Source organism: Lactuca sativa, chromosome 9 (assembly GCF_002870075.4).
Source record: "Lactuca sativa cultivar Salinas chromosome 9, Lsat_Salinas_v11, whole genome shotgun sequence".
Taxonomy (NCBI): Eukaryota; Viridiplantae; Streptophyta; class Magnoliopsida; order Asterales; family Asteraceae; genus Lactuca; species Lactuca sativa.
The window spans coordinates 223,319,325-223,333,271 of NC_056631.2; the positions used below are offsets into that span (position 1 = coordinate 223,319,325).

General features: G+C 39.4%; 1 protein-coding gene across 1 annotated transcript; it reads left to right on the forward strand.

Moving 5' to 3' along the window:
- The first annotated feature begins 10,938 nt into the window (after positions 1 to 10,938).
- Positions 10,939 to 13,946, forward strand: LOC111878904 (pentatricopeptide repeat-containing protein At1g14470). The gene has a single exon (XM_023875388.3). The coding sequence runs from the start codon at positions 11,607 to 11,609 to the stop codon at positions 13,881 to 13,883; it is 2,277 nt and encodes a 758-aa protein (XP_023731156.1). The 5' UTR covers positions 10,939 to 11,606; the 3' UTR covers positions 13,884 to 13,946.
- Position 13,947: the final 1 nt, after the last annotated feature.

A 13,947-nucleotide genomic window follows, 5' to 3' on the forward strand; every position in this document is an offset into this window, starting at 1 on the left:
ATTTATGTTTTAAAAATGAAAAATTCGTTTGAAAAATTTGAGTTGTTACAAGACTTTTCTCGGAGTTCCACATATTAGATTTAAGATCCGCCTGAGTTTTTGGAATCCTTGAACCCGAGACTATCATTCACCACTTTCATAAAAAAATGTTTGATATCGGGATTATGGCATGCAAATCAAGAAAGCTATTTTAAGACACATTTAATGTCACAAGTATGATTCACATTTTTGGTACTTTGAGTTTTGCATATTGACTAAATAACCAGCCATGCTACTTCATACACTCAGATCTCTTCTCTCCCCCACGTGATCTCTCTCATATATCTATCAAATTAATATACATACACTTGAATTAAAAATAGACTTTGCTTACAAGTCTAACCCAAAGAACATGAATTATTGGTGTTAAATGGTCATACAAGGATTGAGTTTTAAAACCATTTGATCAGAAAAGAAAATCAATCAACCACCTTTTGCCTTCTCTCTTTTCTTCTTCGATTTCTTCCAAAAACACCTCACCGGAGGTGTTGTTTTCTCCCAGTGAACAAGGAGGCAACAACCTCATTTTTGCCTCTTTCTTTCCCGTCGATTAAACCAGCCAAACACCCTTTAACCATTGTCGGTTTTCCTTCCCTTATTATATATCGCGTCTGCTATCAAAACAAGAAATCAAAAACAGCCAGGAGGATGCTGGAGCAGCCCCTTGCCACTAGCCTTCGTCGACAGCCTCACTTGTTGTCACCTTCGTGTTTCTTTTTCTACGATCAACCAAGCATCAAAGGTGCTTCCCGTTTTTTACCACGATCCAACAATCTCGAACCCACCCTCCACCACCTTTTTTTCTACCTTTGTGTTTCCCTTTTTATGATTTCGTTATTCTTCTCGAATCATCCAAAGACTGAAAGACTCAAACCTATAACTTGCATTGGTTGATCAAAAACAACCTCTTTAAGTGGCATTTGTTGATAAAAAACTAATGGGTTTTTTAGGTTATAAAAAAATTCATGTTGCGGAAAAAAGTCTTAAACCCTTAAATTCACATGCAACCTAGAAAGGATCTGTGTTTTCTCTATTGATAGCAACTAACTATGAATATCAAGAAACCCTAGGAAACTCTAGTATAATCGAAATTTACAAAGATTTTAGGGTTCCATACCTTTTGATTAATATAACAATTAATAAAGTAAAATATCCTTTGACTTCCTTGGAAAGCAATCACCAAAAGCTTGGATGCCTCAAATGGCTTGTACTTAAATGTAGCACTTAGTTCCTGGCAGGGGCGGAGCTTCAACATTTTATTGGGGGGGGGGGGGGGGGGAATATAATATGTATAAAAATCGATGAGCAAGGGGGCCACAGCCAAAATTTTATATTTTTGGGCCTAATATGTATAAAATTAAAGTATAGGGACTAATTGTGATAAAAAAATCAGGGGGGGCACAACCCCCTAGCTGTAGCACCTGGTTCCTGGTACGTAAATCTCACTTGAGTATTATCCATTTTTATAGCAGTCGAACGAGATCACCGGCTCGAGCCATAGGATGCTGGGAGTATCTATGGCCTCCTTGATCATTCGCTCCCGAGTCCAAGCAGGGAAGAGAGTCTTCCTGCTCTCAAGGAGATCGTGGGCTTCTTTCTTCTTGCGTTCGGCTTCTTCAGCCTCTCGCGCCACACGATTGACATCATCATCAACATTGCGACTGTTCTTTCGTTTCAACATGTCCGCAATGGTTTCTTTATCTTCATCTTCATCTTCTTCCTCAGCTATGTTCTTCCCTTTATCCTTCACACCCGAACCCGAAGTTTGACCAGTCGGAGGTGGTTCGGTTGTGTGAGTAGCTTTGGAGGAAGGAGGTGGTTTCGATCCGGACTTCATCCCTTCTCCCCCTTGTTTCGGAGTGGACACGAAACTAGGTAAGCCTTCGATTTTGCTGAGAAGGTCCATGGCAGGAGAAAGTTTTTCAGCAAGGGTTCGCCTCACCGAATGGTTGAGAATCAGATCCTGTGCTTCCAGGATGTTAGATAGGGCAGCGTGTACATCCGAAACACATGTTTTTATGACCTCCCTTTCGGATCGAAGAGCTTCAAGCTGTTGCTGTGAGTTTGAAAGCTGAGTGCTCTTGACCTTGAGGGCGGTTGTTTTGCTTGCCAGAACGTCCATCAATGAGTTTTCAGCTGCGAGATCCTCCTGAAGCTTAGCGAGGCGCTCATCAATGGAGGCACGAAGGGCCGAGTTGTCGTCGCTTATGGATTGGCGAAGGGTAGCGAACTTTACGCGTTATTCATGCTCTAGGAACCCATATCTGTGAATGGTATGGACTGGAATCGAGCAAAATCGCGTATATAGTGAGTGCATGGCGACGACTCGGCGAGTCGTTCATCTGACTCGGCGAGTCTGCTCGCGAGTCTCCGAGTTGTCCCCTTTCGTTGTGTCGAGTGTGAGTAGTGAGTCACGGGGTGTGACTCAGTGAGTTGGAAGCCAAACTCATCCATGGAGGAACTCGGCAAGTCAATGCCCTGACTCGGCGAGTTCAAGGCAATCTCCTTAGATCAAGAACAGACTCGGCGAGTCGTTCATACAACTCGGCGAGTCGCAGTATAAGTGTTCATCAGATGAAGATGAACTCGACGAGTTGTTCATATAACTCGGTGAGTCTCAGCATAAGTGTTCTTCGGATGAAGACGATATCGGCGAGTTGTTCATACGACTCGGCGAGTATGATGAAGGACTTGAGCCTCAGTTTAGAAGAAGAACTCGTCGAGTCAACGCCTAACTCGACGAGTAGGAATGGGATCCAGGGCAATCGTTTGGATAGGGACTCAGCGAGTTAGGGAGCCAACTCGGCGAGTCGAGTCAACTGAAAGTTGACTCTGAATTTGACTTATGACATGATCAGGGGTAAAATGGTCATTTTACCCAAAGGACAGTTAGCAGTGTTTGATTGAGTATGTTGTGGGAATTACAGCCGGAGGATTTCCGGAGCAGCAGCAGCAGCAGTAGGTGATCAATTCCCACATAGACCAGCAGTTATTTCGAGGTGAGTTTCCTTTCCAGTAGGAACGGGTCTAAGGCACCAAGGCCGACCCGTGTAGACGAGATGTTAGTACTAGAGTGTGGGCCGAGCCCGTATCTCTGGGTTTAGTCAAGTATGATATATGTGTCGATATGATAGAGTTGCTTATACTTGTCGTCTGTGTGATACTTGTATATTATTAGTTAGCGGTTGAGTGTGGGCAGGGCCCGTATCTCTCCGAGAGTGGAGTGTGGGATAGGCCTGTATCTCCCAGATAGTAGAGTGTGGACGAGGCCCGTATCTCCCGGCTAACGAAGTGTGGGCAGGGCCCGTATCTTCACAAGTGTGGGCGAGGCCCGTATCTCCCGGCTAGCGAAGTGTGGGCAGGGCCCGTATTTTCCCGAGTGTGGGCGAGGCCCGTAACTCCTAGCTGAACGTTGTTTGTTATATGCTTGCATGGTATGAGGTATTATGGGGAACTCACTAAGCTTCGTGCTTACGGTTTTCAGTTTTGGTTTCAGGTACCTCCTCAGCTAGGGGAAAGGAGTCGGCGCGGTAGCAGCATGTCACACACACTCTCTTGTTTCTGCAGTTACGAGTTTATTCTGGGATTAACACTCTGATATTTTGGTTGATCAAATGTTGTGGTTTTCAATTTGGTTTTCGATGTGAAGTGGTTCAACTAAACAATGTTTAATTGTTAATGTTTTCTATGTAATGTTTTATAAACGAAATTTTTGGACGTGAAATTTTGGGTCATTACACTAGCCCTAATAAAGATCCACCCTTGGTTCCTGGTATGTAATTTATTTTGTTGTATTTTGCATTTTTGGTCTGGGACTCGGCAGGTTGAAGGCCCAACTCGTCGAGTAGGAGTGGGATTGGACACGGGACTTAAGTGATGGACTCATCGATTCGGCGGCCAGACTCGACGAGTAGGCTCTGACTGGACAAAACCCTAATATGAGGGTTTGCACCCTATTTAATCATCTCTTTCAGCCACCACTCGTCCCTATTTCTCCCAAAGACTCTCCATAGCAAACCCTAAGTGTTTTGGTGCAAGAACTAAGGCTTTTGAGTGATTTTGTGGGTTTTGGCCTCAAGGAAGAAGGAAGAGCATAGAAGGATCAGGAGGAGACTGAAGGATTCAAGTTTGGTTCATCATTTGCAGTCCTTGAAAGGTATAAAGTCTGTACCTTGCTTGCTTGTTTGTTAGATCCCTTTTTGGGGAAGATTTCAGGCTTTTAAGCCATATGAGGTGACCAACCATGATTTGCAAACATGGTTGGGGGTCAAGACTTCGGATCTAGCACTTGGGAAGAGTCACAAGGCAGATTTGGGTTGCTTTTGCACCCAAGGAAGGCCCCATGCAACACAAGAGCCATTTTAGAGCCTTTTTGGCTCAAAAGTCCCATGCATGCACGTAAAGTTCGTAACTTTACGTGCTAGATCGAGCTTAGGGGTTTGGATCTATCATTTGGACAAGTGTTGTACATCAGAAATCGAGGATTTAGGGTGTGGACGTTATCGACTCGGCAAGTCCGTTCTTGGGACTCGACGAGTCCAAGGCTTTGAGTCCCATATCTGTTGAGGGTCAAAAGAACTCAGTTGGGTGTTATAAGGGTTGTAGCAGGACAGAAGGAGTGACCCAACGCATTGGACTTAGTTTTAGACCTAGAGTTCATGGGACTCGACGAGTGCTAGAATAGACTTGGCGAGTCCAAGGCAATCTTCTTATGTTTGAAGATGAACTCGATGAGTTGTTCATACAACTCGGCGAGTCAAGGTCAGGACTTGTTCATCAGATGAAGGTGAACTCGACGAGTTGTTCATACAACTCGGCGAATCGGATGAAGGTTCATTGATGTTCGAAAAAAGGGGAACTCGTCAAGTCGTTGCCAAACTCGACTCGAGTCATGGATAAGGACGAGTAAAGGGTAGGGACTCGACGAGTTGACGGCCCAACTTGGCGAGTCGATTCCGCATCGGATTTTCCGGGATTGCACTCTGATTTCCATTATTATGATGTCATGGTTTGGGACACAATATTATGATTTTGTAATGTGTTGTTTTATTGACAATGTTATGGTAAAATGTTTTAAAAATTATTAATTCAAAAATGAAATTTTCGGACTCGAATTTTAGGACATTACATTAAAACTCTAGCAACTATAAGACTTTCAGAGAGGGGAAAGGAGAGCAAATTTTCGGCTCTTATGTGTGTAATGGGATGGACAAAATCAAGGAACAGTTAAGAGGTTTATATAGGTGAGTAAGGAAGCTTAAATAAGGCAATCATACATAGATAACCCCTAAGAAGCCTCCAAAACTGTCCCCCCCCCCCTATGTGGGAAGGTTCTGGAATCCTTCAATGATCAACTTTTGAACGTTGTCAGCTTCAGTACTTGTATTTTCATTTAATCTAATTAATCACACAATTAATTCTAATTAATTTTCGATTAACTCTTAATTAATAAATACATTTTGTAATTAATATAATAATCATATAATATATTAATAAATCATTTATTTTGATTTTTAATTAATTTATTAATCATATTATAAATTAATAAAACATCTTCTCTCTCTCTCCTCTCTCTCTCTCTCTCTCTCTCTCTCTCTTTCCAAAAGTCATTATATTCAGTTACTAGTTATGAGAGCAACCCAAAAAGGAATTTTCTCTTAATTCAAGAATACATCGATTTAGTTATTGGCTTAGACACCCTAATCCAATAGTCTCCCATTTAGATAACTCAATAACTACAATTGCAAGTATAGATCTTGAGGTAACCAACAAAGAGTGTTTTCCAAAGCCGCTGCCAAACTCTTAATGCTAGCCCTACTGGAATGACAAAAGGGGTAATGAGTTGTCAACTAGCTCAACTGGAACTTCTTTGTAACACCGTAAATTTTCAACAATTTTTTTCATTTAAAATCACATAAATCTCATTAACAAATATCACAAAATCCCCAAAATGTCAAATTATTAAAAACACATGTTCTTAGTTGTTTGAATAAAATCCAGGATCTTCAGAAACGTAACTCCATCTCGTGTGTACAATCAAGCCAGCGCTTTCCCATGATCTTGAAAAGTACCTGAAACATATAACACATAACACGGTAAGCACAAAGCTTAGTGAGTCCCCAAAATACCATACACATCTCATTAGCCTCTCATGACTATATCTTGAACAAGACCCTTCGGTCAATGCGTCTCAGTGGAACCCCCCGGTCGCACAACTCGGGTGGACCCTCTGGTCCTATCCCAACAATGCACAGGATAATATATAACATAAATCATAAGACAAAATGCATGATATCACATATCGCAGTATACACACATAGATCAACATATACACAGAATACTATAACAGCATAAGTCACAAAGACAGTATGCCCAATAACACATATCATATTATAAGCAAATAAGACCCTCTGGTCAATAATGTACTAAGACCCCCCGACCTACAATATACTGAGACCCTCCGATCTATAATGTACTAAGACCCTCCGATCAATAATGTAAATAAGACCCTCTGGTTAATAACACGATTAAGACCCTCCGATCACACATAAATTACCACACATGTATGTATAGTGAGAAGACTCACCTCGAATGGCGAGCAGATCCTATAAATACTATTGTTGTACTCCGACCTCTAACACTGAGCCAAACCCACAATTAACCCCCTTATGATCTAAGACCAAACCTTCACATATTAGTTTAAATATGGTCCACCAATCTGGACCATAAATAACCCAAGCCCATTGGGCCCACAAGGCCCACTACCAAATGGGTCCACAAAGGTCCACTAATGGCCCAACTATGGCCTAATTTTCCAAATTGGGACCAAACCCTTATTTGGGCCTTACCCTAAAGCCCATCTACATATTCTAGTCCACATGATTTCTCTTGGATGGTCCATCAATAGCCCAATAGAAAGGCCCAACTCAAGGCCCAAGCAAAATTAGGGTTTTCACATGAAATGACGATTATGGTTAAGTGTTCTCACTTAACCCATTAAGGACTTAAACCATTAAGTCCATTATACAATGGAATCTGCATGAGTCATAACTTCAGTCCACTGGTCCAAACACGGGTCCCAATAGGTCCAAACCAACAAACCAAAAATTAGGGCTTTCTAAACCCTAATTAGGGTTTCTAGCCCAATCATAAAGCAACCCAACCCAAGATTAAGTGTATAAGACCCATTAGGGTTCCATTAGATCGAGCACCACCCACTGCCACCTCGGGTGGTGGGATCGGCGGAAGCTACCATTTCCAATGGTGATGGTGGTGGTTCCCACCCAAAATCACACATACCACTTCACACGTAATAAACATACACACAACCACCTCCCACGGTGGATGGTGGCGCCCAAGGGTGGCAATAAAAACGATAATGGGGTGGTAGCCATCACCTCACGGTGGTGACAGTGGGTTCTCGGCCACAAATGCACACAATCCACACCATAAATACCGAAAACAACCATTACAATCAAACATATGCGCGTTCAGCCACCACTTGGCGTCAGACATCGCCATAAAATGCAAACAGTGGCACATTCAACCACCTTTTGGGCGGCAGTGACGACTCCGACATCACACCCATAAAATAATGAGAGAGAGGGAGCAAGGATGGGTTATAGGTGGACTAACCGTGGGTTTTCGGTGGCTCACGACCCACACACGACGACACAGAGCCTCCTTCCGATTGGCGTATCTCCCAGCTGATCTCGACGTCGCTTGTGGTGGCGGTGCTTCAACGACACAGTGGCAAGCGGCGAACGACACAACAAGGTGGCGGCGACTAAGAGAGCTCCATGGTGACGGCTGATGAAGATTAGGTTTAGGGTTTGTATGCTCCAACGAGAGGAAAAAATGAGTTACCGATCCAATCCCGTGTCCATACAAAGTTCTTATGATTTTGACACTTCCAGTCCCTCCTACCCATAAACTTTCCAAAATAGATCCTTAAGTTACCATATAGCCCCTTTCATGACAAATTCCTTTCAACCTTGGTACATAATTTACCATTTATACCCTGCATTCTGAAATCCCTTTCAAATCAAGTCCAAAACTTACTATTTTAACCCCCAAAATCCAAATTTATATTCATTTGGCTCCCCAACACCAACACACCGCTAAATATTATTTACTATAGGACTATTATTCATTTATAAATCTTTATCTACTTATTTACTCAATAAATGGGATGTTACATTCTTCCTCATGTTGAGTGCTAGTTTTATCTGAGGTTCCTTCATTGAATGACTCTTAAATTTCTTCAATATCAATAACACTCCCACTATCTTCTTTGAATATGAGCTCTCTCTCGCGAAAGACTCCTCTTCGAGCTACGAAGGCCACATTCTCACTAGGTCTATAGAACAAGTATCCAAATGACTTTTGTGGGTGGGTAGCTAATGAAATGACACTTCTTAGCTCCGGATTCAAGTTTGTCATGCATCTCTCGTCTCAAGAGTGCTTCACAACCCCAAACCTTGATGTGTGCGAGTGAGGGAGCCTTCCCTATCCACATTTCTTGAGGTGTTTTGGAAACCTTCTTTGTCGCAACACGATTCAAGATATGGGCATACATTCTGAATCTTATGCGTGTAAATAGAAATATCCCAAACCTGAGCCACACCTGTTTTTGAAACGTCATCAAATAGTTGGTTTTGTAAATCAAGTAATCCATTAAACTGTTGTGCACATTTCCTCCCAATATCTTCATTAAAACTACTTCTATCAAAAACATAATTGTGTAAGCCATATACATATTTAGCGCAAGATGATTTCCCAATCCCATCCATCATACCTGAAGTAGTAAGAATAGCGGTATGCAAGGATCCATCTTTCAACCGTGAAGTAATGGAATGAATGGAATATTGCATCCCAAAAAAGAGTGGCAAATCAGGCTGAGAGTGTACATGTGTTGTAGCTTCAATGTCCACAACAATTTCTTCAATAAACTTCGTCTCTCGCCTGAAAACTTACTTCATTTAGAACTACGAACACTAATTTGGAAACAAAACAAACCAAATATGAAGATGTCAATGAGAACAAAAATAGTAAATTAGGTTTTTCCAACGAACTTGTAAAGACAACTTTTTAAAAAGTTATTGAGTAAATTATACGAATGGTCACTATGGTTTGGACTAATTTATGCGTTTGATTTCTAATTTATTTCTTTTAACTTGGAAGATCCCTACTGTTAGTTTTTGTTACACGCTAGGTTCATGTCTTACCTGAAATGACTCTTATGCCCTTATTTAGATAAACTAAAACAGTCTTTTTAGGTAAGATAAGGTGATGTGAGGTTGGAGTTGAGAGTGTATTTATTTAAATAAATTAACAAATCAAGGGAAAAATAGTCTTTTTAGGTAAGACAGAGACCAAACGCGCAACAAAAACAAATAGTAGAGACCTTTTGAGTTAAAAAAAATAAATTAGGGTCTAAACGCATAAATTACCCCAAACCATAGGGACCATTCATGTAATTTACTCAAAGATGTTATAGTTAAAATTTGGGAAATCATCGGAGAAGTCCCAATATTTTACCCTAATTTATAAAAAAGTCTCAAACTAAAATTTTTTTACAAAAAAGTCTCAATTACCGGTAAAAGCGACGATTTAACCCATTTTTTCCGGTTTACCGTTATTATTACTTACTCAGTTTTATTAAAGTCTCACTATTTTACCATAATTTAAGAATAAGTCCCAACTTATGGTAAAATAATGAGACTTTAATGAATTAGAGTAAAATAATGAGACTTTCATGAAACCGGGTAAGTATTGAAACCGGTAAACCATAAAAAAGGATTAAATCGTCATTTTTACTGTTAATTATTACTTTTTCGTCTCAACAAATTTTAATTTGAGACTTTTTACTAAATTATGATGAAATATTAAGAATTTTCCAAAGTAGTTAATAATAATTAGTGGCGATATACATCCTTCCCTTTTTGAATGACAACTTCCATATTGACTTATCCTCTCCATATTTGTCTAGCCTCTCTATTCTTTTGTTGAGTTTTTGACCAAATAGGATATTTGAATATTTTATTTATCAAATAGGTATAGTTTTAAAAATATTTTATTTATCAAATAGGTGTAGTTTTAAAATTTTATATTTTTCTAAAAGGTTTAAATCTAAATAAATATCCTAAATTACTTATATTTTTCAATTTAAATCACTAAAAGGTACACCATCAAAAATATCAATCATATTTATGCTGCTATAGTTAAAAAATGAATCTCTCGGCTTAAAACTACTAAACCATTCAACCGCTAGCTATATACTAATTTCAACATCTAAAATTTGATAGTTAACTTCTTGGCAGATTCCAATAAAAATCAACAAAAGATAACCAACTGATAGAAATTAACAACAAACAAAATTTTATTAGTGGGCAGTAAAGATTTGAAATGAAAAACAAATGCAAAATAACAAAGCAATGCAATTTAAACCAAACCGAAGTGAAGAATAAACAAAATTTCAACGGAAATTTGAAACCTTGGAAAGGAATAACAGTAAACAATGAACAATCAAAAACAAATTAACAATAAATATTTGTAATGTAAAAGCATTTAATAGTTACAGAAGAACACGGCAATTTCTTTTATTTTCTTTGGATAGAATCAAAGCCCAAGAAACCAGATTTCTTCATGGAGGAGGAGAAGATATGTAGCTCGGCTTTGAATGACGACCCTTACTTGCTACTTGGGTGATTTCTAAATCGACTTCTCATTTGTATGTGGAGACGAAGTAGTAGTAAGGGCACGTAAAATATTTTTTAGATTACATTTGAAAATCTTCTTGTTTGATAGATATTTTTAAAACAATACCTTTTTGATAAATATTTTTGTAAAAAACACCTTTCTAGTAAAAAAAACTCATTCTTTGTTTATGCTTTGATCATAATGCAACACCAAAGCTGTTTTCTTGCTTCCTAACATCTGGGGGGTTGACATGATATATAACAATATAATATGATCAGAGGTCCTACGCCTCTCAAGGATCAATACAAGCTCATCAAGGCACCATGTTGAAGAATCATAGTTCTCAGACAACACGATAATTATATAGAAGCCCTTGACCCCTTGATTGCTCTATCAAGTTCTGGTTTAAGATCTTCCCTCCTGTTTGGATATCTTCATCATCCAAGAAGGTGTGGATGTTGGCATCAACCAGTGCCTTGAGTAGGTGGTCAGTGAAACTTCTATACCTCTCAAGCTTAGAAACACATCGTATATGTGATCATCATGAGCTGGTGAAGAAGATGAAGATCTTCAGAAAGTTCATTCAGAATAGCCTTTATGAATACTTAAAAATCTACGATAAATTCGAGAAAGGAAAAAGGGGATTATGATTGGGGATCATTATCATAACAAGAAAGGCTTTGATTCGATGCGTCACAATCAACCAATTTATCAATCTATCTTTATATTCAAATATCTCTTCTATAGACTTCATATATCAGGCCTTTTGTAGTATAGTTAAATACAACTTGGTTTGGAATAGATTCTTCTGTTTGTCTACATATAACCTTCCTAGAAACTCATAAACCAAAGCTTTTAATTTTTAAATGTCACATTTGAACGCCACTGCAATATCCCGCTTCAAACACTTAACGCAGCTCCATGCGCAGATCATTCAGCATTCACTCCACAACCATAACTACTGGGTGTCACTCCTCATCAGCCACTGCACGCGCCTCCGTGCGCCACCTATCTACACCCGCCGCATTTTCAACTCCACAGACCAACCAAATGTGTACGCGTTCACCAACATGCTCAAGTTCTACTCCCACATCGGAGCCCATACTGATGTCATCACCCTCTTTGGTTGTTTGCAGATCTCCGGTGTCACACCAGACGCATTTGTGTTTCCGATCGTGATTAAATCATTCGGAAAGGACGCGATTGTCTTACATGGTCATGTTTTGAAAACAGGACATCAGTCTGATCGTTACGTACGTAATGCTATCATGGGTATGTACGCGAAATATGGGCCTATTTGTTTTGCACGTAAACTGTTCGATGAAATGTCTGAGAGGATGGCTGCAGATTGGAACTCCATGATTTCTGGGTATTGGAGATGGGGTAAAAGGGTTGAAGCTCATAAACTGTTTACTTTAATGCCTGAGAGAAATGTGATCACGTGGACTGCAATGATTACAGGATATTCAAATATACAAGATTTGGCAACAGCAAGGATGTATTTCGATGAAATGCAAGAGAAAAATGTTGTTTCTTGGAACGCAATGTTATCAGGATACTCCCAAAATGGGTTTGCAGAAGAGGCTATAGAATTGTTCAACAAGATGATTAGTTCCAATGTTCAACCTGATGAAACAACATGGGTTTCTGTCATTTCATCATGTTCAGAGCGTGCAGATCCTAATCTTGCAAATTCACTTGTGAAAATGCTCAATGAGAAGAATGTTAGATTGAATAGCTTTGTTCATACTGCATTACTTGACATGTATGCAAAATGTGGGAATCTTGAAGCTGCTAGAAAGATTTTTAACGAGTTGGGTGCTTTCAGAAATGCTGTCACATGGAATGCAATGATTTCTGCATATACACGTGTTGGTGATTTAAATTCTGCAAGACAACTGTTCGATAAAATGCCAGGGAAGAATGTAGTGTCATGGAACTCAATGATTGCTGGCTATGCACAAAATGGTCAATCAACAATGGCAATTGATATCTTCAAGGAAATGATCAAGTGTTCCACAAACATAAAACCAGATGAAGTTACCATGGTAAGTGTGATATCTGCATGTGGTCATTTAGGAGCATTGGAGTTAGGAAACTGGGCTTTAAAATTCATAAACGAAAACCAAATCAATCTGAGTATTTCGGGTTACAATTCTTTAATCTTTATGTACTCCAAATGTGGAAACATGAAAGAAGCTCAAAGAATCTTTAACAAAATGAAACAACACGATGTTATCTCCTTCAACACTTTGATTACAGGTTTTGCAGCTCATGGTGATGGATTTTCAGCTATTGATTTAATAAAAAAGATGAAAAAAGATGGTTTTCAACCCGATAGAATCACGTATATCGGTGTTTTAACAGCTTGTAGTCATTCGGGACTAATAAAAGAAGGTGAAAAACTATTCGAATCCATACCCACCCCAGATGTTGACCACTATGCATGCATGGTTGACTTATTAGGTCGAGTGGGTAAGCTTGATGAAGCCAAAAAGTTGATTGAAAAAATGCCAATGGCACCTCACGCAGGTGTATATGGTTCGCTTCTAAACGCGAGTCGAATTCGAAAAAGAATTGATCTTGGAGAGTTTGCAGCAAATGAGCTTTTCAAAATTGAGCCACAAAATTCGGGTAATTATGTTTTGCTTTCAAATATGTACGCATCAATGGGGAAATGGGGCAATGTTGAGAGGGTAAGAAAGGAAATGAAAGTAATAGGAGTAAAGAAAACAACCGGATGGAGTTTCGTGGAGTATAATGGGAAATTACATAAGTTTATTGTAGGTGATAAGTCGCACGAAAGATCGGATGATATATACAAGTTATTAATGGAATTAAGAAAGAAAATGAGGGTGGTTGGGTATAATGTTGATAAGGAGAGTGTGTTGAGAGATGTTGAAGATGAAGAGAAGGAAGAGATGGTGGGGACTCATAGTGAGAAGTTAGCGGTTTGTTTCGCTATTCTTGTGAGTGAAAAAGGGAGTAGTATTAGAATTGTGAAGAATTTAAGGGTTTGTTGGGATTGTCATGAAGCTATGAAGATTTTGTCAAAGTTGGAAGGTAGAGAGATTATTGTAAGGGATAATAATAGGTTTCATTTGTTTCGTGATGGTTTATGCTCTTGCAACGATTATTGGTAGGTTATAGAACTGTATTTTTGCATGTATTGGACTGAGACTGATGTCAATGAAACAAAATTGAAAT

Bases quoted from the DNA above. Each gene is read 5' to 3' on its own strand.
- LOC111878904 (XM_023875388.3), top strand. From the start codon at position 11,607: ATGTCACATTTGAACGCCACTGCAATATCCCGCTTCAAACACTTAACG.